The sequence below is a fragment of the Falco rusticolus genome, chromosome 6 (assembly GCF_015220075.1).
Source record: "Falco rusticolus isolate bFalRus1 chromosome 6, bFalRus1.pri, whole genome shotgun sequence".
NCBI lineage: Eukaryota > Metazoa > Chordata > Aves > Falconiformes > Falconidae > Falco > Falco rusticolus.
In genome coordinates this window covers 12,281,957-12,306,334 of record NC_051192.1, presented here as the reverse complement: position 1 = coordinate 12,306,334, position 24,378 = coordinate 12,281,957, and the positions used below count along the sequence as shown (strand labels likewise).

Below are 24,378 nucleotides of genomic sequence, written 5' to 3'. Positions count from 1 at the left end.
GCCAAAATAGTTGATTTATTTTTGTCTTTGTAGCAGCACAGGTGACTTGTAAACAGGTTCCATCACTTAATTCTGACCTTCCAGCTCAAAGACAGGTGAACATTTGAAATTGTGTTTCTGAAAGGGAACTGTATTCTTAAAGCCCTTAGATCAAGTTGTGACATAAAGGCATGTTTTCCATCCTAATTCCATAGCATTTTTGTCTTCTAGAAAGGCTCTTTTTTGTCACCGCTTCACAAAATTTACACAGGGCTGTGGGCTTTTCAAACATGAAGCTTGGGAGCAGTGCTCTGGAACTGAATACGTACCATGCAGCATTGCTGCTTAATCCAACACCTTCAGATTTTCTAAGCTTAACATCTTTGCTTAATGAAATTTCTTACATGCTTACCCAACAGATTTTTTGGGTCGCACTGAAGTTCCAGTAGCAAAAATCAGAACAGAACAAGAAAGCAAAGGCCCCATGACCAAACATTTACTGCTGCATGAAGTTCCAACAGGTGAAGTCTGGGTTCGTTTTGACCTGCAGCTCTTTGATCAGAAAACACTCCTCTAAGAACACTTTTTTTTAATTTATGAAGGACAACTGAAGCTGACAGCCTGAACATTTTTTTTTAAAAGATTCCTTGCCCCATGCTGGTTAATTAAGCAAGAGTTCCTGCTGCTTCCGTATTTCCTCTTAGTTACTGGTTGCATTTAGTTCGTTGCAGTGCTCAAAGTTGTTGTTGATCTATGCAAACACAAATGTTACTGTATATACAGTACTATAGTTCAGTGCCTTTTTATTATGTTGGAATATCTTGGTTTTGGATGCCAATGTTTCCATTTTCAGGGCCATAAAAAATACTAAGTAGAAGTGTGGCATCAAGATGTATGTATATTTTACCACTTAGTCTGACGTATAGACTGAGGAATGGTTTAAGCTCAGAACTAGAATCATTCCATTTGAAATCTGAAAGGTGATATCCACTGGAATCTTCCCGTCTCAGGATGATAGTTTTAAGATTAAATGCTGGAGAAGCCTTAGCACTGGAGAAGTCTCCGATATATTGTATATTCTGTAAGAATCAAGTGTAGTTCTTTACTTGACTTAGTTCTGCACTGAAATCAGTAACTGCTACTTGATTTTTTCTTTCTGCTTCAGTTTGATTCATCATTCTCTGCTGAGACAATGTGGTTGTGAAAAATAACTAGAAAAAATATTTTAAATACTGTGACCCACAATAATGTGGAAAAATATTCTTCAGCTTTTGTTTTTTTTTCCTAAACGTAAGTTATTTGTGTACATTTCCTTGGTCTTGCAGACCTCGATGTGAATCTTGAAGCTTTTGACATTGCCAACATGTATATAGAGAGTAAAATATAAGTTTATTAATGTAATTTGTCTACAGATGTTTATTGATGCATAGTGATTTTTAAAAAGTATATTTTATTGTACAGGGGAATGTGAAATAATGAGAAAAACTTACAGGATTAAAATCAGGAAGAGTTTATTACGAGTTTAAAAGGTTTGCTCGGGGGAAACTGTCACCCCAACATGAATCTGTAGAACAAGATTGATAGAACACCAAAAACTGTCTCTTGGTACCAAAATCAGAGATGGTTTTAAAAAAAAAAAGTTTGTTTATAAAGAGTTTGATACATTGTAACCATTTTACTGCCTCCTTAAACTGCTTTGTTGAAAAAGCACAGCATGCAATTCTGAGCAGCCCCTGCTCTTGTTTTCCATGGGTGCACCAATACATGCTGATGTCTGACAGTTTCACACCTGATTGCCATCTGTGTACCCTCCTGTTACAGGGCTGAGTAAACCTCTGTTACTTTTAACAGTTTTCTGTGGTTCAGTATTTCTAATCCTAAATAAAACTAAATCTTGGCAACTCTTGAGAGATGGTGTCTGTGCAGTGGGAGACTGGAGCTTCTTGTACAAGCAGAGGGAAAATTCCGTTTCCAGGCTTTGACACGAGAGCTGCTGTGCAGTCACACTCGCAGGGAGACAGGGACCACACTGGAACAAGAGAGAAACGGAGTTAGAGGGTGCTGACAGCATTTGTTGCTTAGCACTGACCTTCCGGAAAATGCCAGGCATTTTGTACAAGCACACTTCCCGCTCCTCCCCCCTCATTATTTCCTGCCTCCTCAGAACACTCAATACGTATGGTAAAGTTTGATTTACTGCTTGTACACTGCCTCCAGGAGAAAGTCCTTTGAAACCTTGGTAGTAGCCTAACATTATTTTGCAAATAATAGTTTGCAAGACATTCACTTTGGGAGTTCTGATAAAGATTTGCACAAAACCAACCATCATTTCCCTATCAGTGCCTTCTAAGCCACTCTCCCGTACCGGTCTGCTGGCCAGGCACACGGCCAGGAGCACCTTCTTCTCAAGGAGGGGGTTTGTTCCTAAATCTCAAGGTGGCCTCTTTCAGCTTCATGCAAAATTGCAACAATTACAGCTACAATTTAGCAAGCTTTGCTGCTCCCTCTGCCCACTGCTGACCTTCACCCTTCCTGCAGTACCCGGAGCTGTAGCTGTTGCCAGACCTGGGGGTCGCACACAGATTCTGCACTGCAGCAAAGAGAAGCCTATACCAGACTTTATTCTAACTTCTCTCACCAGCTCATCTCCTTTAATACAAAGACTGTCACCCTATAACCCACAGAACGTTCACAGAGCTGAGCCTAAGTCAAACCTCCTAGAACAGGGGTCCTCAAACTACGGCCCACGGGATGGATACAGCCCCCAGGGTCCTCAATCCGGCCCCTGGTACTTGGGGGGGGGGGGGCGAACCAAGCAGCTGCAGATGACTGCCTGCCACTTCATCCGCGCGCCGGCCCCCTGTTTAAAAAGTTTGAGGACCCCTGTCCTAGAACAGCAGGTTTTGGCCTGTTGAGCATGAACTGGAGCTGGAAATAACAGCAGCAGCACCTCAAACGCTTCTTTGGCTGCTGGGTAACGGCACTTCAGAGCCGTGAGTTTCAGACGGCGAGTTTATTGCAGTTTGCCCCAAGACTCAGCCTGCTATCACTTGCTGTGGCAGAAGATGTGACATATTCTGCAGCTGGTACCTTCCGATGGCTGCGCTTGCCACTGCAGTCAGCTGGAGGACAGGTGCCATCATCGGTTCTTGCCACCTTTGTGGTGGCTGATGACTTTCTGCCTTAAAAAAGAAGTAAAAGCAATTGCCAGTCTGTGCAACACGAAGGCTGCTGTAGCCCAGCGCGGCTTCCTGCACTGGCTTGTTCCCACACCGAGTCACTCCAGGAAATGTTTGTGTGACTAGTTTTCCTCCTGGAACGTGTCATTATCCCATAACTGCTGTAAACATGCTGGGGTAAAGCACTGGGCCACAGCAGGGGCTGGTGGGGAGAGAGCGGGCTTGGCTCGGGAAGGACATCAGGCGCCCAGTTCAGCTTTAACGCTGTTGGCACTGGGGAGCAGCAGTTCCCTTAACTGTTGTGCTCTGCAATGGCAGAACCAGAGAGCTTTCAAAAGGGGCGAGTCCAAGCACTGGGACTTTAAAAAACCCAACATAATTACAAAAACCCAACAAATAAGAATCACTCTTCACTGATCCCAAATGCTTCTCTATCAGGGCTAGCTGGGGCTCTAGTGTTTTCAGCTTAGGCAGCTGCACCGCTGCACCACCATTAGTGACCTCTACTGTATTCTGAGTCCAACCAGCCCGTACACCAAAAAAAAAAAAAGCCTGTTATGAAGCTCAGCTACAGGATGCAATGCACTGGAGTTGTGCGCAGCTCCCTCAGCACAGGCTGCTCCTGTACAGGACCAGCCTGGTGGCTTAAGCCAGGACATGTAACCTTATCTCAGTGGTCAAAGAGCAAATAGGAGACAAGGCCTAGAGAGCTGGGACAGTTCAGCCTGGAGAAGGCTCAGGGGGAATCTCATCATTGTGTACAAACCCCTGAAGGGAGGGTACACAGAGGACAGAGCCAGGCTCTTTTCAGTGGTGTCCAGTGACAGAACCAGAGGCCATGGGCACACACTGAACCACAGGAAGCACCATCTGAACACCAGGAAACACTCCGCTGCTGTGAGGGTGACCAAGCACTGCCACAGGCTGCCCGGGGAGGCTGTGGAGTCTCCATCCCTGGGAGATATTCAAAAGCTGTCTGGGTATGGACCTAGGCAACTGGCTCTAGGTGGCCCTGCTTTAGCTGGGGGGTTGGACAAGATCACCTCCAGAGGTCCCTTTCAACCTCAACCAGCCTGTGATACAAGTAGGGGACCTCGCTCTGCTCCCAAAAATCTAGAAACTGATAGCAAAACAACCCCCAAAATCCAAAGCAAGTATGAACACTAAACCCTTTCAGATCTTCCAATAAAGCGTCCAGGAGATATTCCACAGCTTGACATGCAGGCCTGCCTGCCAGGCTGCAAGCAGAAAATGCAGGAAACCCCACCAAAAGCCACTTTATTGCAAGGCTCAGCTTGACCATCAATGCTCTGCTCTAATACAACCTGCTGTCCAATCCATACCTGAAGGCTTTCCCTTCACCAACACTCCTTTCTCAGGAGAAATACACAACAAAGCAGAATTCACCATGAAATTTAAGTTTTAGCAAATACTCTGCTATGCAGCCAAGGAGAGGCCTCATCCACCGTAGCTGTTGTGCTGCCTCTCAGTAAACACCACATTAGCTCTTGCCTCTTCCTTTGGTGGACCTCGCTCGCGATGTAGGCGTGTGGCACCTTCAGCCACTGGGCTGCATCCATGCCTTGCCGGCCCAAGGGAAGCTGTGGCAGTTCTGCTCTGCTCAGTTTGTTCAGCTCTCTGGTAGAGCATGGTCTTCCTGGCAAGAAAGAAACAAGGGCTTCATGTGAGCATCTACTGTCACGAGCAAGGGTGGTGCCCTCTTATGAAACACTTCCAAGGGATAACGATTTTTCAAAATACCTGTCTCACACTGCTTGATAATGCCCGTCTCAATTAATTTTCTTTGAATGTCTTTTAACAGAGGATCCTGTAAAGGTGGTATTGAAACCTGTGACAGAGACAGTTATTTCATGCTTATGCACCAACACAAGCACTTTGTCAGAGAGCCTCAAAAGACCAAAGTCGGAGATGACTGGCAAAGTACCATTGATTAGCAGGGAAGGAGCATCAGCCTCATTTTTTATGAGTAAAACCATGAGACACAGACTTGAGTGGCCTGAGAAGTGCTGAGCATCTCAGCTCCTCAGGCAGGCCATAACACATTCAACAACTCTGCCACAAAGTTAGACCAGAGATATGAGAGCTGAGCTCCTGGAGGGCAGCTGATACTGATGAACCCTGCGTGGCACATGACTGCAATGAAGTATCGGCTCAGTCCCCACAGCTGCTAAGGGCTCACAGCACCCAGAAGGGATTTAGAGACTTTTACTTCATGGATTTGTGTCAGTCCAACCTAACTCTTCTATTTTGTTACCACAGTGAGCTTCTGTAAAGATCACCTGAACTGTCAGATTATTTCCTTCTACAAAGCACACACCCAGCTTGCCCGGGAGCTCACCAACCCTCATTAGACATGACACTTCCCAGGTTGCCACAATGAATTTGAGATAAGGAAAACAAACATCCCCCTGCCATTGCCTACTGTGCCTCCAAATCTGGGCTTAGTATGGATCCAAACCATGTTCCCAGTGAAAACCCTTTTCAAACGCTCTTGAGCTTAAACGCAGTAGGAGCTGGGACCTGTATTTATTAATGAAACCATCATGTGTTGCTGTACACCAGCCCCATAGCAGCACGTCAGTAACATGCTCTGCCTCCTAACCCTGCCCTTCCTGCTGGTCAAAGGGTGCCTCTAAACCTCAGGGGGTAACGGGCCATCCCACCTTCCAGCAGTCCGTATGGGTCTTCAGGAAGAACGGGTCATACTCTGATGGGTCATAAGTTTCCAAAGCCACGTAGCCCTGTGGGAGAAGCCGGTACTGGGTCAGGTCTCAAAAGCTATTGGTGATAAACCAGCGAGAGAGCAGCCAGCCTAGGTACTACACAGCCAGGCATGCTACGAACTCAGCACCAGAGCTGGCGGGGAGAAGGCCGCCTGAATTTTCACACGCTGCACCTCAGAAAGAAGGTGACTGAAATGTCACAGGAAAATTCCTCCACCCATTTTAATTTATCATGGGCATAAATATGTAATAAATTATTTCATGAAGCATCCAGAAATAATTACAAGCTAAAATACTAGGGCTGTCAAGAAAATGGGAATTTCATTCAAGGGAAAATGTTTTGACAGAGAAGGAAACAGGTATTAAGAAGAAAAGAAAGAAAAAAATGAAGTGACAGAGCCCTCACCGGCCATAGCTCTGGGCAGGTCACTGGCCTGCGAGATGCGAGCTCCAAGCCCCGTGGTTAGCCTGCTTTTCTATCTGTATAGAGGAGTAAAGAGCTGAACCATACCTGATGGTCCAGACCACAGCTCCGTCTCATCAAGAACTCCGCGGACAACAAATCCTGCAGTTCAAGTTCCCTATGACCAGAGTTAGCCGGGGAACACCAAGTACCCCCACTTGGCGTTCACTGTTGAGGCCAAGACCAAAGGTCACCTGATCAAACAGGCTACCAAGAAGCTGAACAGAGACCAAGGTCAACACACTGATCAAACCTGATGCTGAGAAAGGTCAATTACAACCACTTGTCTCCAAACTGTTTACAGCCAATAAGCCAGGACTCATCTAAATTGCATCAAATAAGAGCTGTACAGAGGAGAACACAAAACCAGAAGGAAAGATAAAAGAGCAGAGGCCACAAACAATGCCCTAAGAATAGTAAGAATGGGGCAAGCATGTAAAATACTTCTCCCTAATATTTTCAGTCATTCTTCCAAAACCTTGGAGATAGTTTTTTCAGCTTCCTTGTGCAGATGATTCTCCAGGGGGGTCCCAGGAAGGAAGGAAGCATTCAGCCCATGGCCTTCTAGATCTCAGCCATACACAGTTCTTTTTGGCAATCTGTGGACGTGATTTCAAGTTAAGATTTAGAAAAGCCATACTTTGACCTGAACAGTTCAGGAGCACTGCAAGAGTCCAAACCAAACAAAGTGAGATCTGCAGTATGTTTAAGATGTGACTATGTTGAAGGTGGGCAAGTGAGTTGGGCCCCAAGGGCCTCTGCTGTTCCCAGACACTCAGCAAATACCTGGGCAGCTTCCATGGGGTTTCAGCTACTGCTAAGCATGAACATTGCTGCCTCTGCAGCGGCCTCTGCTCCCCAGGATCTGGCCGTTTCCCAGGGAGCAAGCAGCAGCCGCACCCACTGTCTCCTGTTTCTTTCCCTGGAAAGCTTTAAGCCCTAACATGCCTCAATTTGCAGAGTTTTAGTGCCACCACTTGGTTTATTACTACATACCAACCCGTCACAACATGTGCTGAGACCTCAGTCAGCTGTGCTAGGTGCTGTGCAGTGCACCCCATGTTTGATCCCTTCCTGCAGTCGATGCATTATCACGCACACACCCCTTGGCAGAAAGCTGAGTAACAGCCTGCTCTTAAAAGTGAGTCAAAAGGGTCTCTTACTCTGCAGCATTTCAGCATACAATGCCTACAGTATCCTGGACTACCAGAAGCTAAGTTGTGGCTAACACAGCAGCAACCCATGCCAGGGAAACTTCTTCCTCCCTGCAGGCTTCGGTGTGCACATCTGCTGGTGCCAGAAGAAAAGCAGCACTGCTGCCATCTTCACACAGCGACCAACCAGCTTATCGGCGACCAACCAACTTATCGTGCACCTGCAATCCACACCCCTGAGGTGTGGAGGTAAGGAGGAGGTGAGAAAGGGGGTGAAAAGGAGGCAGATTTAAGGCAAGACCCCCACATACAAGCAGGTCAGTGGACCAAAGGAGAGTCAAGGAAGGGAGGTAAAGGAGGAAGGCGCAGATGGCATGGAAAAAGAGGCAGAAAAGTAAGCTGACAGAAAGACTGCGATGGAGGAGCCTGGAAGAACAGTGAGGAGTGTTAGAGGGAGGAGGAGAATGGAGGAAAGGGGAAGAAAGCAGTTCTGAAAAGCAGAAGACAGTGGAGAATTTGGAGGAATCATCAGAAGCAACAAGGAGAGGGAGACACAGCACTGGACAGAAGTCTGACAGAAGGGGCAAAGTAGTGAGACTTGGGGATGGAGTAAAAGAGTTGAGTGGAGGGAGACAGAGAGGAAAGCAGAATAGATACAGGAAGAGGGAACAGACTGGTGACAGAGGCACAGGAAGGTGAAAAGATCCAGGGAACAGGACAAGGAGAAGCCAAATAGCAGGGAAGAGAGCAAGAGAAAATGGACAAAAAGGGAGTGGGGAAAAAATGCACAGCCAGAAATCAGTGTATTAACCAATCCACAGAATTGTCTTAAGTTCTGCAAAATTTATCATATGCTGCCACAATTAATGCAAACTTATGCAAATTAACTGTCCTGCAAATTAATTGTCCTGTTACTCTGAAAGGCTTCAGCCTGCTTTTCAGTCATGCTGATGATAGAACCGACACCACAGAGCAAGGAGAAAAGGTGGAGGCTGATCACTGGTGCTGGGCTTGTTCAGGGAGAAGGACACATCCCACCCAGTACACCAGCCACTGCTTTCGGAGGACACCCAGCAAAGTCCTGACCTGACACAGAAGCTTGCAAGGTGGACTGATGCAGACCCAGATATGTACAGTACACCCAGCATATCCTACATCCCAGGACTTCAGCAGTACGGCTGGTTCAGCTCTTTGTTATTACATGCAGTTTAAATGCATGGGTCTTTCACATCTCTCTGAAAAAGAGGTAATTTGCTCTCATTAAAATAACACACCTCCAATGGCATTTTCATTTCTGGATGGGAAGCTTGCTTACAGTCTCATAACTCCAATGTGCAGTGGTTTCCACTGACAACAAAAGCCTGCTCTGTGTAAAATACTATTCTGTTTGTGGCAGATTATGTAACTGCTCTTACTGCTCTATATATCCATTCCTAAGTTGCAGAAAGTTGAGTCATGGGATCTGACACTCAACAGCAGAGCAAAATCAAGAAAACCAACAAGTATTTCCTACAGTGACTGCAGTTTTTGTGAGTACACGTGGAACTACAGAATCCATGAGCTGGGTCTATTAACATGCACGCAGACTTAAGAAAATTGTCTGTGTCTCCCTGTTCCCACCTTTTTTCTTTTATAAAGCTTGACCAGTAGCATCCAAGGCCACGAAATTGTTTCACTCCTGCTCTGCCAACATATTGCAGTACTGCTCTAGCTGAACTCCTGAGACATGAGAGCATGGTATACTCCCTGCTCACAGACCCAGCCTTTGGTTTCAGCTGAAAGGGCTCAAGGTTTTCCCTCTAAGTGGTCCATCCCACAGAGGGAAATACACTAAATCGTGGCATCTCACCACATTCAGATCCCAGCACATGCTCACGAACAATGCAGTTCCCATCAGATGGTGAACTTAAACAGCTGTAGCGATGTGTGTCACCATTACAGAAGTCCTTGGAAAGAGTAAGTTACAGGTAAAGCATACCTAACTCCAGGCTACTCAATGCAACAGCAAGTAACAGCTAAAACCTTGATCCTGTCTACACCCTCTGTATGCAACGCTCTCCTTGACAGAAATTTACTTCTCTTCCATACCTTCTTTTTACAGTAGTCTAAATAGAGAGAGAGTTGTTCTTCTTTCCTTTTCTGTATTTCTTTGCTTGACTGGCTGTCCATTTTGTGTTCAATTTTCTGCAGCAGTGGCTCTGAAACATCCTCAAGCCATTTCTTGTACAGGATCTCCTTCTTTCTCAGATTTAAGAAATCACTGTGCCTCAAATATGTGTCCACCTCCTAAGACAGAAATTGAAAATAAAAACCATACAACCTGTTGGCCAACCACATTAAAGATTCCATAGGTGAAGCCATGCAGCTTGGGTGATGCGATCTGACTGGTCACTGCTGCAAAGACTGTTTTCCAGCCCTTCTTTCTTCTCTTCCCTCTCTCCACTTCCTACCACTTGTTTCCAAGCTCCCCCTGGCTCAAGCTCTGGCATTCAGACTTTAATTTTTTAAGCTGTAGTGCAAGATTGGCAGAAAAACATTCACTTTCCCCCACCAGGTTAGTGGATTGAAATCACTTCAGAGCAGGGCTCTGATAAGCACCGGACTGCAAGACAGGCAGCAGGAGAAGGACTTTCTCCCTGCAGCACTGGCAATCTGCTAGATCAGATCGGCACTCCTGCCCTCCATTTGCAGGCCCACCATCATCCACAGAACAAATGTTAGGTGCAGAGGGGCACATAAGTCAAAGACAGATGATTCCTAAGCTCATTTTTAGGGTTATCATTTCAGCCCTACCCCAAGAAGACTGAGGCTGGTAACTTGTACTTACAGATTTAGTTTTTCACTAATACAATTGACATTTTATGAATCACTGAGGGAGAGGAAAAAAACATTGACATGCAGGAAAACACACAGCAAATGAGGAAAGAGAAACTACTTCTTACCCTTACAAAATAACTTTCTCTGTCCAAGATGCACTGAACAGAAGCAATAATGTCTTCATCAGGTGCTCTCTAACAAAACATCCAAAACATACATGAAGTAAAAGCAGGACTTAGAATAAGGGTTAGAATTACTTTCAAATTCAACATAATGACTTGTGTTGTGATTAATGGCATTATTATACCACAACCCAGCTGGAAGAATAGCACAGGCAGGCATATGCTTGGGAGACCTGTTCTTAACAGTTAGGTTAAACATAGCAACAGAAGAGCATTGGAAGAACTGGAATGTATACGTTCAGTGAGACCAGACCATATATCTCCTTGGCTGCTCCTCACTGCGACTGCACCACCACTTGGTCCTTCCTACTGTTGCTCACGTGTGCCCAACGAAGATAGCCAAGGAACCTCTCCACACCTTCACTTTCAATATAGCCATGCTATACAAATAGCAATCAAATAAATCAAGGAATCATAAAAAACCCCAAGGAATTCATAAAAGTGTAAAAGGAAAAACAGAAGAAACCAGTGAAGTATAAGAGGAAAGCTAATGAGAAAAAAACCCTCCAAAGTAGTAAACTCCCTCACTGCTGCCCCTGCTCACAAATTTGTATTTTAAATCTCTGTTACTGTTGTGACATCAGCCAAGTTCTTTAGCATCATCTTCACCTTACTCTTTCTGAAGATCAGGATAGGCAGAAGCTGTTCCCTGCATTGTGAATATCAGGACACTAGAACATGATTTAAGAACAGCCCTTGCAACACACTGCTGTTGTCAATTTGATTTTTAAACAGGTCTTATAACATGTGGCTTCTTACTGCAACTCCTGTGCTCTGGCCAAGAAGGACAAGGAATACAAACCACATTTGGCTACCACTTGGGGATGGAGTCCCTCCAGGTGAGATTAGAGCACACATGCAATGGGGGTATCTCCCCTGTGATCAGGCAGCACCAACTCCGTGGGTTAACCAGAGGGATCTTTTCTTCATGAGTCAATCACAAGCTTTTATAAGCCACAAGTTGCCCTGGTTTTGGCTGGGATAGAGTTAATTTTCTTCCTAGTAGCTAGGTACAGTGCTGTGCTTTGGATTTAGGATGAGAATGATGTTGATAACACACTGATGTTTTAGTGTGAACACTGCTTAGCAACAAGTAAGGACTTTTCAGCTTCTCACCCCACCCCACCAGTGAGCAGGCTGGGGGGCCCAAGAAGCTGGGAGGGGACACACAGCCAGGACAGGTGACCCAGACTGGCCAAAGGGATATTCCACACCATAGGACATCATTCAATATATAAACTGGGAAGAAAGCTGACTGGGGGCTGCTGCTTGGGAACTGGCTGGGCATCAGTCGGTGGGTAGCGAGCAAATGCACTGTGCAACACTTGTTTTGTATATTCTAATTCTTTTATAATTATTATTATTATTTTCCCTTCCTTTTCTGTCCTATTAATCTGGCTTTATCTCAACCCATTAATTCCCCTCTTCCCGACTCCCCCCCAGCTCTCTCCCCTGTCCCACTGGAGGGGGTGGGGAGTGAGCGGCTGTGTAGTGGTTAGCTGCCCGTTGGGTTAAACCATGACAAGTTCACAAAAAATATTATTTCCACAGCAAAATTTATCTTGTACATCCATACTAAATATTCATACCAACACAAATTAATCCCCAAGTGACCTGGTTTTACTTAGACCTAAGCCAGAGGCAGGGCTGAAACATTCAAACTTTATCTGTTTGACCTGCTGCCTACCTCCCATGGTTCCCATAGATTAATTCAAAGTCATCCCTGCAGTGACCTTCTCATGCCATTTAAAAACTGAGCTACAGTCATCGCATTTCTGCACATCACACACTGTCTACCATGCCAGTGGCAGCACAAGACTCAAGGAATGCATTTGATGCACAGAATGAAAAATTAGGCTGCTACTCCCTGTACTTAATACTAATTTTTAATCCCAACAAGCAGTGTAGTTCCCAGTCATGTATGCCTTGACCCCACTGACCAGCTTCACACTCCAACAGGCAGCTTTATCCTGAGATGAGCGGGACATCATATATCAGAGCAAGCAGGGAAAAGACAAGCAGCACAAAAAACCAAGCCAAAAGCAAATCAGAAAGGGGAAAGCTGAATTTCTGGCATGTTTTAAGACCCTTTCATCCTACTATTTGAAACAACCAGCATGTTGCATTACATCTGATAGATCTACCTCACGTAATCACAGAACCTTTCTAAAACCAGTACCGTAACAGCACCAGGGAGACATGGCCATCTCTCCAGCTGAGAAGAACCACTAGCAGAACATACTCAGAACACACACTGGTGAACAGGTGAAAAGTTCTCTTCTGGATGATAGACCTCTGAAGAGTCCTTACAGAACCAAAGGAGTTAGGTCTCCTTCAGCTGCGTGAGTTAGGTATCTTGTCCCTGGAGAAGAGAAGGCTCAGGGGGAACCTCATCACAGTACGCCAGTACTGAAAGGCTGACTACAAAGACGACAGAGGCGCACTCTTCACAAGGAGCCACATGGAGAAGATAAAGGGCAACGGGTATAAATTGTGTTGGGAAAGTTTTCATTTTAATATAAGAAAAATTTTTTACAGTGGGATCAATCATTCACTGGAACAATCTCCCCAGAGATGTGGTGGAGTCCCCATCACTGGAGATTTTCAAGATGTGATTGGACAGGGTACTAGACAATCTCATCTAGTGTCCCTTTCCCATGAAAGGTTGGATCACATGATCTTTAGAGGCCTCTTCCAGCCTGGGCTGTTCCACGAGTCCATGATTCTAACTAGTCACAAGCTTGTTTTAAGGTTTTATGGGAAACTTTTCCACATACCAAAGTGAACTCAATAAAGCTGTCTCAAAAGGATGCAAGGCTTGATAAAACCCCCCAAAAACTGGATTGCTATTTCCAGAGTTCTTTGTTCCCCTTCCCAATGACAAATATATCCCAGATTTTACAGGACTTAGAAAATAACCAGTTTTCATTCCTCCCTTCATTCCTTCCATTCCATTTCATTCCTCCACACATACCTTTGCACGACAGAAGTCTCTCTGTGGTAGCAAATCTTTGGTATTATTTTCCTTCCCAAAACGTCTACTGCATTCAAAAGTATTTTCTGCGCCACTCTTTGCTGGTGCTGAGGAGAACCTCTGGATAAACAGAAAAAAAAAAAGATATAGGTCTGCATAAAAAGCCAACCTGCTTTACAAAGATCAGGTTCTCATCTAGGTTCCACAATCAAGCTACAACCTGGGATAGAACGGTAAGAAGTTCACCTAGCATCTTCACATCATGATGCTTCGTTATTTCTGTGCACGAAGTGCAACAAAACATCCTTGTAGCAGTTGTCAAGAATACTTCAGGATAGATGGACAACATTTCACACAGATGAAACAATGGAGATGGGGATATCCCAGTTTAAAGCCATGATTTTAATGATTTAGACACTCTGAACAAAGATATAGATATAGGTCCAATTCCACCCACTCACCATTTAAGCACCTATTGTACTATCAGGCTGCTGCTTACTGAGTCAGCAGCCTACTCGTGCATACGTAAAACAGGCTGCAATATAATTTCTGAATGTGCTAACACTGCTAACCAGCACTAACTTTTGGGATTCCTCTGGAAGATTCATACAATACTTGAACACTAGACAGACTCAGCCTACAAGAAGCTGACAGGAAGGACAGAGCACACACATCTTCCTATAATACCTATTTCTGAGCATGCCTAGGAGGGACAGACTAAAGCACAAAGTTCCTGCCAAGGAGGACTCACAACTGAATGCAGGCACATGCCAGGGATGGCAGTCCTGGCACACAGACCAACCAGATCACTTCAGTGTTATTAGGTGGGCAGTTCCAAGACAGGAGTTCAATTACACTCAAATACTCTGGGATCCCACTTACGTGTACTGGTTTCATGTGTCCTGAACTTTGGTTCTTCACAGTAGAATCTACAGCTGAAGGAATGTTAAGAGTCAGTCACCTGCCAAGGGCTTTGCTGATCATGTTCTCTCACAAGTCTTGGACACGTAAATCTTGGTAGCCAGGGAGTTTCTGAGTTATTCACACTACATATCAGCCTAGTCTGGGAGAAACATTAAAAAATTCATAAACTTATAGAACTATTGTATAAACAGCAAAAACCTAGCATTCTTACAATTCCCACCAAACAACAAAACAAATCTCTAAAGGAATTTGAAATGCTGATACCAGCAGCATTTTCCTATCACAACAAGTTAAAGAGAGATGAAGTATCACGTTTATAGTCAGATTATCCCTCTGATAGCAACTGTCTGTCCTCATCTCTATCAGCAATGGACAGCACGTTTTGTTTCAGAGAACAAAGCGTTTCACAAATTGTTCCAGAATGCTTGTCAGCTTTGAAAACATTTCAGAGTTATCAGATTCCACCTCCTGACTTTTACTTCTTCCCTTTGTGCCTTTTTCAATTACACAGAAGTCAGTTTCAAATAACTGCTATATTCCACCATAGGAAAGTTGCATTCTAGTGTTTTTTAAAGTTACTTTTAAGAGACGAAGCTTGTGCTGGCATACCAACTCTGAGCTTCAGCCAGGAAATTCTATCTCCATTATTGTACATGCATCAGTGTATTTGGATCTATTTATAAGAGACAGTAGAACCACAGAGGCAAAATGCCCTTTACAGGATCTTCCATTTAAACTTCTGTTCATTTCAGATTCACTGGAGACACACTGCTTTCAGAATATGACATATTCACAAAATTACTTAGGTAAAGAGTGGACTAAAAGAAAAGCTTAATTCTGCAGAGACACTGACCTCCACACTCTTCAGACAGGTCTTTCAGCTATGAAAAAATATGTTCTTCAATTATTTTTGGCAACATCTATTTAAAAGAATCTACAGCTCTCCAAATTAGGTATTCTTACAAGAGAACAACATTTTTTTGTACAAGATAGTGTCACTGAAGTGCTGGGTTGGACAGCATAAACTCTTAAAAGCTATCTGACTCCCAACTGATCTCTCCAGACTGCAGATTCAAATCTCTTACCGTTGGTTCAAGGTGAAGTCTTTAATCTACATCTTCGTTTCATTTCATATTCCATGCCCTTATGCACTGATAGACACATTTGTCTCGGTATTCCTGCCTCCTCACAGAAATGCTTTCCTGTCTTTTCTGACTGAAAGAGTCAGAAACCACAGGAAAGCACACATTGGAAAGGCCTCTGGAGGTCATCCGGTCCCACCTGCTTGAAGAACAGCTAACCTCATAAACAAGATTGCTCAGGGCCTTGCCCAGTGAAGTTTTGAAAATTTCCTTCCTCAAACTTGCAAGCTCATGTCCTTCACTCCACCTGCTTCCATAAAAAGAAAATCCTCACTTCTGCCATGTAATCCAGTCCAAACCAAAGCAAGGAAAAAAAGGCAATGTAACGCACATGGCATCAAAGGATTTCCTTCCCTCCTGCATGATTTTGTGAGATTCTGTTCTTTCACCAGACACAAGGAAATCTAAAAGATTCACAGTGGAATAGGTCGCAACATCCGAATCCTCTACTGTATTCTTTTCAGCCCTTGTAAGACAGTTTCCAAAACCAGAAATAAATACTAGCCTTAGCATTATGGCAGGGTACTGGGCACTTCCTCTAACATGATTTCCTGCCTTCTCTATACAGAGGAGACAAAAGACACAGAGTAAAATAGAGGCTTACAATTGGGACACTGCAACATGGTTTGGAAAGCAGGTATCCTGCCCCTCTCCATTGGGAAATGAAGATTTTTTTTGTCTGCGTGTCCTGTGGCTTCTGCAGTGTCGTGCCTGCCATGGAGGCTGTTATTCCCTGTGACAAGTCCCCTGCTCTGAACATGATCTCCCCCTTTTCCAGACGGCCCAGGTCTACTAAGCTCCAGGGAATGCTGTAAAGCCTACCCGACCTCATGGTCTCTGAGGAGCAGGGAAAGGATTCTCACAGTTTATTCTTCATCCTGCAATGAGTAATTAAAGGACACCGTGCACTATATTACCTACACAGATAAATAACAGCAAGCATGCTCCGATTAGCACTGAACCAATTTCTGATATAAAATAAAAAGGCAAACAGTGAGGACTTAAGAACATCCAGATACCTGAGGTGCTACAAATTTGGTATTAAGACAAGTCAACACACCTTCCTACGAGCAATATATCCTACCTACCTGCAAAGGTGTCACGAGCTTCTGCTTCAGGCCATCTTTTGCAGATTTCCCTCTGCTCAAAGCAGTTCTGTTCTTCTGAGATAGGGATGTTGTAAATCCCTGGACAAGCTTAAGATGAAAGAAAATACATATATTAATAGTTTCTAAGCTTACAAAACAAACAAACCCACCGCACTAGCTTCCTTTCCATCTGTTTTCTGTAACTAGTATTAAGACTCCATCCATCTTACAAAGAAAGACTGAGCCTTTCTGGGAGCACAAAAGAGATGTTTGCTCTCATCACCATGGATAAGAGAAGAGACAAAACAGAGCAAACACAGAAAATGTGTCTGCTGTAGCAATCCGCCTTAAAGAAACAACAAGTGGTAGTCTCTAGCTGCATATTTTTCCCCCCCCCAGTTGTCATAACTCAAGTTGCCACTGAATATTAATCTTTTTTTTCCCTCTGTTTTGTTTGGACTCTTGCTAGGAGATGCCAAGTCTCTGTGGTTGGGAAAGGCAGACCCTACTTACATGAGACACCAGCTGTTTTGCAGGTCTTAAAAGTTTAATCACATGTTAGCACAGAAATACAGTAAAGGATTTCCAAATGCTGAGAGGATAAAACAAGATCTGAAATTAATCTAACAGTAGCAGCCCACAAATGCTAAAGCCTGTGAGCAGGCTGGCTGTTCTGTATTAGGACACCTGTTCTACGATCAAACTCTGAGAATAACCCTGCCTAAAATGTCTTGCTAGATATATCTGCATCCTACTTTGCTGTCAGCAGTACAGCTTTGTCTCAGTAATTTTTTTAAAGACAGTTTCTCTTGCTTCATGAGTCCTGTTCAGTAAAAAAAGGTACCTTTCCTCCTGGGGACTACGCTGCGTGCTGGACGTCTCCGTGCGTTTCACCAGCCACCCCATTTCTAAACATACCGTTTTATCCGTGAATCCAGGGGTTTTTCTTCTGCTCCCGGGTGAACAGCTGAGAAGAGGAGGCTCCTCCGAGGAAATCTCCCAGGGCGCGCCTAGGAGCGTCCACTCCGCAGCTGGTCCCTCAGCCGAACAGAAATCCTCCTGCCTGGCTCACCAAAATGACGTACGGAATATAGACTCTATAACTCGAAAGTTATAAAGTAGGTATGTTTATTGCGCGCAGATGCACGGGGGATCGCTCCTCCACAAGCGTGCATGCCCGAAGTGACGAACCACCTCACATTTATACAATAAAACAAATGAATATTCAATTAACACATATACATATTCATTACCTAAACCCGCTTACTCTCGCTTCGTATGTTAATTAGCTTATCAGTCCTTTGCCTGGAATGTGGTGGTCTTGCGGGTTTGTAGGTGATTCATGTCCTTGTGACCATCTGATCTTCTCCAGCAAGAACACTTAGCACTCCCTCCCTCTAGATAACATTGGAATGTCTCTCATCCTTTTCTCATCCTCTTTATAAATAGCCCCTTTGTTAGAGGCAAGAAGGGTAGGTGTCTCCTCAAAGCTGTGTGACTATGTGACCAGACACCACACCCGTGACCAGTCACCATACCCACATTCCTTGAGCAGACACATACAATCACAATTGATGTCCATTGTCCCTATTTCACACTATTTCTCCCTTTCACAGACTTTGCCCAAACACGCATGTTTGCGGCAGCTTTGAGAAGACAGATTTCAGTCGTTTCTGTGACAAACAGTAAAGATCCTCACACATGCCTCAGTCCTCTCAAAAACCACTTTCTGAGGAAAGCCTTATACGGGTCATGCCTGTAGGCCCATGTGTTCACCATCCCCCCAGCACACACGGATGTCACCCTTTGCAACCACAGCCGGCTGCCTTTACGGGGGCTTGGTCTCCTCCAATTCCCTCAGGCGCCAGGCCAAAGCACGAGGAGAGAATCAGCCTCTAGGGCAAACAGGGCAGCTCTATGAACAGAACCTTGTGCAAATGCTAAGCTAACAGATAACGTGCACGCATAGGGAGAGCCCACGGGCACGGGCCTGACCCCTCCACCTGGGAGGGTGCGATGGCGGCCACGCCGGTGAGAGGGAGAGGCCGGGCCCCCTCAGGCCGCAGGGACCCAGTTCGCTGAGGCCAGTGCCAGCAGGCCGAGGGGAGGCCAGGGCCGGCAGCACAGCCCCACTCCCGTCCCGCCCCCGTTCCGGGCTCCCTCACCGGCTCCCGCGAGGCTCCGGGAGATCCCAGGGGAGGGGGGAAACAGCTGCGGTGGGAGCCACAGCCTCGCCACATGGTAACCCCCCACCCCAGGCAAGATGGCGGCGCCGGCTAGGCAGTTTCTGAGCCTCACGCACCCTGTGTACTTCCGCCGGAGAAAATAGTCCCACCTCCCTCACCCCCAGCCTCTCGGAAAGAGCAGGGGCCGCCCGGTGGAACAGCGACGCGACTCCCCGGCTCCAGGGCCAGCACTCACTGGCTGCCGTCCTTGAGGAGAGGCAGGGCGGAGGCACGGGCGGATCCCTCCGCGCCAGGCCGACCAGCGTCCTTCCCTGCCATGGCAACCCAAACCTGGGCGCCCTCCCCTCGGCTCCGTGGTCTTCCCACCAATCAGAAAAAGGAGCGCTTGGGTGCCTGAGCCAATCAGGAGCGAGGACAGGCTGCCTCCAGGGCAGGTGAGAGGCCGTGCCGCCTCCAGCACTGAGCCTGAAAGGAAGGGCCGGGCCGGGCCGGGCGCCCCGCCAGGTCTATGCCGTACAGGCCGGGAGACTACAGCTCCTAGCATCCCCGGCAGCGCGCGGGGCGCCATGGGGAGAGTGGCGGAGCCGCGGCGCAGCGCGCAGGTGCAGGGGGTGAGCGGGGGGAGGGGGCGGGTTGCTTTGGCGACGCCTCAGCGGGGCGGTGGTCCGGGGCGGAGCGGGCCGGGCGCTGCCGGTGCGGGCGGCGGAGCTGCCGTGCGCGGCCCCGTGAGCCGCCTGGCGCGGGGCGGGAGGGGAGGGGGAGGCAGCCCGGGTGCGGGGCCCCGGCCCGGCCGCCGCCTGGCACGGCGAGGCGGGCTGTGGGCAGCGGTAGGGCCTGGCGCCGCCGTGCCGCCCCGCGGCCTGTGCCAGGCTTCTGGTGGGGCCGGGCGTGCGGCCGTCACCCCGCCGGCAGGCCTCGCCGCACTGCTTTGCGATTCGAACACCCCCCCATCGCTCAGGCTGAACAGTAACTGCTCTACTCTGATGTCCTTCTAACAGGCCGTCCCCTATGCTGCCTGGCAAGCCGCAGCTTTATCTAATTGCAATATTAACGCCATTTCCAATACCCTCGTTTAAAATAAACCCTTTTAGATCACATAGCAATAAAGCCACAAGGTTTATCCAGAGTTAGTTTACTAAATTCCATCACAAGATTTCATACATTATCACGTCATACTGATTTCATAAAACTAAAACTGAAACCTGATGTGTGATATGGCTTTGCTCTAGTGAGAATAAAAATACTAGTTTTCTGCTAATTAATTATGATTTGAGCACATGTCCATGTGCTTAGTGTCAGGGGCACGGACACAATGGCACAGACAGAATTGTTGGCCTGCAGTTTTTGCCAGCACCTAGTGGCTGGGCAGGGCTGAAGTAAAGAAGATGCCTGGTGACAATTCTCTGAAGGTTTAATCAGCATCTGATTGCTGTTGTTGCTGATGCAGACAGCCAGAGAGACCATCCCATGAGAGAAACGTAAGATTTATTCCCAAGCAGCACCCCAGCAGTGTTGCAGCGACCCAGAGGTCTAATAACCATGTTAATGCTGACCATTTAAAAAGAAAGTAATTTTGGGGTTGTGTCAAGCCTGCCCCAGAAGCACCCCCAGCCCTCCTATTTCTGCTCTGATCTGCTGGTTGTAGCAAGTTTTATCTCATTTCTTAGTGTTTTCACTGTGGACAGTTTCGTCAGTGAGAGGAAAATTAAATGCCAGGAAAAAAAGCACCCAGAAATACTTACACTATAAAAATGTAACTGGATTTCTATGTCCTTTCTGAGAAAGGCTTTTTCCTTTCTGAGTACAAGAACAAGAACCTGTGTACTTCCGCCGGAGAAAATAGTCCCACCTCCCTCACCCCCAGCCTCTCGGAAAGAGAGAGGCTTTTTGTCCTTTCTGAGAAAGCATTTTCCTGCTGGTCTATTCTGCTGTTCTCTTGTTTTCAGGATTTTTGTTTTGTTATTTTGCTTATCTGAGACCTAGCATTACTTCTGCTGAAACTCCTGAATCCACACAGAGGAAGATCTGGTTTCCAGTATAAATGGGAAGGGGAATGAACACTTATACATCGATTTCTTTTTACAGAACAGAAGGAAAATGAACCAGCTGCAGGCTTTGCTGAATGACAGTCTTATCAGAACAAAGCATGTGGAAAACGCAGCTATCATTGACATAAAAGACAAGTCTGTGCATCAACCTATGGCTTTTACTAACGTAAGAGATCCAAGAGCATCCAGGGAAGTGAAGCAGAGGTAGAAACTCTGGGAATCTAGAGCACAAAGTAGCAGTAAAAGGCAGGGAGCACAGCGCTTTACTAAATACACTTGATTCTTTCAACCTCAGAGACCGAGTTACAGGCGTGCAGCCTAGCTACTGTGTTCAGAAGCTAACGTCACATCTTTGATTTTCAGAAGAAAGATGCCATTTAACTGGCATTTTCAAGGAGTCCTTTTTAACCACTCCGCACTCAATGACTCCACCAGTGAAGCACATGTACGTAGGTCTGTTCTCTGGCACTGAGACCTGCTGGTATGGAATACGCCGTGCCCATAACTATAACCCCGAAACAGAGTGGCTGTACCAGGTTGCCTATGGGGAGCAGTCCTGGGCCATTCTAAATTTAGACTGTGCCTCAGAATTGTTTGGGAAAGTGCTTACTGGCTCAGGCCAAAACACCACCCAGACTGTCCCGACAGCACTCAGAACTGCTCCCTGGCACCTTAAATTTGCTGGCATATATGTAGTTTATCTGTTTTCATTGTGCATCAGCTGATAAACAGCAGAATAAAAGCACTTCTAGTCATATCATATTATATGGCAAAACTAATACTCCCTGACAAAGTCTGTGAACTTTCTAGAAGTTGAGAAATGCTTCCCACACCACAGTCCTCCCCTTATGTCGTTGGAAGGTGGTACCACTTCCTCTCCTAAACCCCATGATACCAGCTCTCAAACACTTCCAGGAAGTTTTTCCAGGGGTGCATGCTGCTGTCCTTGGCACACTCAGAAGAATGTTCAGAAGACGAAGCCCTTGTTAAGATAGCCCCATCCCCAGAGACAGATTTTCAGCAGAGCGAGCCATTAGCCCACTAGCTAACAGTGACATAATCTTTAATATATAAATGATCTTAAGTATAAACCACAGCTTTCAGAGATGCCAGCCTGCTGGCTTTTCAGCAAAGATTACATGCTGAGGTGCAGAGCGAAGTCCTCAGCTGGTGTTAATTATCACCATCTCCACTGACTTGAAAGAATTTCAGGCCAGGAGGGATCACTGGATCATCTTATCCAACCAGTTAAATATAAATCTGCCAAACCAGTGACCCAGTTACACATACACTGTGCCCAAGAAGTCATTGACATGAACAGATTTGACCTGTGCAGACTGCTCCATTGAGGTGTGGTCATCTGCTCTGGACCGGCTAAAGGTTACACTTCCCATTGAAGACTTAAAGAGTATTTGAAATTGGCATCCTTGGGTGAGCTCTGCCTTGGGTCCAGTCACCACAGGCACATTGCCTACCTAGAGACATGGTACTGAGTAATGGGCCTACGCAGATAGTAATGGCAGACTAAGCAGACAGCTTCAAATAAGACTTTGAAAATATAGTGGACTGTACAGGAACTAGGTCTAGTTTCAAAGCACGCAGATTATTTTTTTTTTAACATCATAATTTTTATGAACTATCAAAAACAGTGGGAGGGTGGAAAGCAGTTCATCATTGCAAATTGGTGCATTTTTGGTCCGTTACACTGTGCTGTATTGACACAGGTGCCACCAGAGTGCTTTAAACCTTATCTACACTTTCTACAAGAACTTACTGCAAGTTAGAAGGGGAGGACTCTGCTTCAAGGAGGCGTATTATAAATGTGTCCATGCAGATGAGCATTCCATGTATCTTCAGAATGTACGTTGACAAGAGCTGTAGCCATCCTGAGAAATTTGGAGACTTCCTACTTCCTTCCCTTGCTGCCTGGTTACATGAATACCTTAACACAAGCAGAAAGCCTTCACATGCTGCTTTCTTTCTCTGTATTACCTTCCCAGCAGGCGTGGAATGAAATCAGTGCAGGATACACAAGTGTCAGCTGTTTAATACAAATAGAATGGGTAACACCATTCATTTCCCTAACACCAGGTGCAGGACCCATCCTGTTCTCCTTGAAATCAGTTCATCATGCTTTTGCATACGACATCAAGCACTAGGATAACACTTCTTTGAAATGCTGTACAATAGCACATGAATCAATGGAAGTGAGAACAAGCAATATAATAAAGCATTTGACTGACCTGCTTTAATAGTCAGCAGTCTTCAGAACATTATCACTGTTTATCTGCATCCTGGCTTAGACTTTAAGACAATATTTGCCTTTTTTTTCCCCCAAGAAAATAGGTATATTGGCAAAGAAATGCCTGTATTTGGCCCAAATTATCAGGCAAATATGTATACCTATGTATTTTTTTAGAACCTTGTAACCTTTTACCAATTTTCCGTACTATCTAGCCAGATGGAGGCCTGATAGTTGTGAAGACAAAGACTTTCATCCTGCTTGCTACTTACAGAGCGGGCATGTATCCCAGTGTGTGCGTGGAAGCTGCAGAGAAACCAGGTAAGAGAAATGACTCTATCTGTGTGCCTGCCTGCCAGCATCTCACTGTTTAGCTCTGCCCCTGCAAACAGCTTCAAAAACCAATCTGTCAAACTACCAAATCCTAAAAATCTGGAAAACTGAACAGGCATTGTTATGGCTCCACAGCTGAACCTTCTCCAGGCATCACATCCCGTCATGCTCCACAGCCTCTGTAGGTATGAACAGGTTACCGAACTCTCTTTCCTTGGCCATTCTGCACAAGTTTTCTGTTAGTTACCCTTCAACAAAATGAGCCCTGTCAGTCACATTTTCTTGACCTCATATACCTGATGCTGAGGTCTTAAGCACACTTTTGTAGAGCATCAGCTCTGATGCTCTGTTTCACAGTCCACTTCTTCAAAGACACATGAGCTCTCTAAGCGTTCCAAACTTTCTACAGAAATCCTAGTCTCTAGGAGAAAGCTGGAGTCTCTTTTCCTGCCTGTGAATTCTGAGACATCATGAAGCGAGTCTCCTTGTCTCACAGTAACAAATCACCTCTTCTTTAACAAAAGTGCCCGTTTCCTTCCCTCTCCTGCTCGATATCGAGCTCTTTGTTGTCCATTTAGGAACACTGCAAAACTCAGCCCTTCGCAGACCAGCAGCAGAATCCTGATTGCATCCGAGATGTAGTTTTCCTTTTGTGTGGAGGTGCTGGCAAGGATTAACCATTCTTCATTGGCCTTGGTCTGGGAGATAAATAACAGGCTTACACATCTTACTGATGTACTAATACATGGCTGACTTCATATCAAGGATACAATAATTTTATCACATCATCCAAATGGATAAAATGCACAACTGCAGATTATCAGAATAGCCTTGATTTTCACTGCAGGGGTGATTCTAAGAAATTTCTAAGGCATTTCAAGGGTATTTCTAAGGAATATTTTGTAAACTAGTAAGATTCAACT

General features: G+C 45.7%; 2 protein-coding genes across 7 annotated transcripts in view; one reads left to right on the top strand and one right to left on the bottom strand.

Annotated features, from left to right (window-relative positions):
* ITSN2 (intersectin 2) overlaps nt 1–1,607 on the top strand; it is an 88,227-nt gene extending 86,620 nt beyond the window's left edge. For 2 of the 3 annotated variants that reach the window (XM_037391479.1, XM_037391476.1), the window contains one exon: nt 399–1,607. In XM_037391479.1, the coding sequence (XP_037247376.1) occupies nt 399–556 (158 nt within the window). In that variant the 3' untranslated portion in view covers nt 557–1,607. The remainder of the gene's footprint in view (nt 1–398) is intronic. The other variant, XM_037391477.1, reaches the window with a different exon arrangement.
* On the bottom strand, nt 1,474–19,434 carry FAM228B (family with sequence similarity 228 member B). 4 transcript variants are annotated; one of them, XM_037391484.1, is made up of 11 exons: nt 19,068–19,434; nt 16,647–16,754; nt 14,454–14,555; nt 13,493–13,612; nt 10,462–10,530; nt 9,608–9,805; nt 5,843–5,920; nt 4,920–5,007; nt 4,671–4,815; nt 3,070–3,157; nt 1,474–2,008 (listed from the first exon to the last, which is right to left on the bottom strand). In XM_037391484.1, exons 1-11 carry the CDS (start codon nt 19,398–19,400, stop codon nt 1,763–1,765), a joined length of 1,575 nt encoding a protein of 524 aa, XP_037247381.1. In that variant the 5' UTR covers nt 19,401–19,434; the 3' UTR covers nt 1,474–1,762. The 4 variants fall into 4 exon arrangements, 3 of the variants coding, with proteins under 3 accessions (XP_037247381.1, XP_037247382.1, XP_037247383.1); XM_037391485.1 differs by lacking the exon at nt 19,068–19,434 and adding an exon at nt 18,812–18,942; XR_005104865.1 differs by having other exon boundaries at nt 1,902–2,008; nt 2,930–3,157.
* Nucleotides 19,435–24,378: the final 4,944 nt, after the last annotated feature.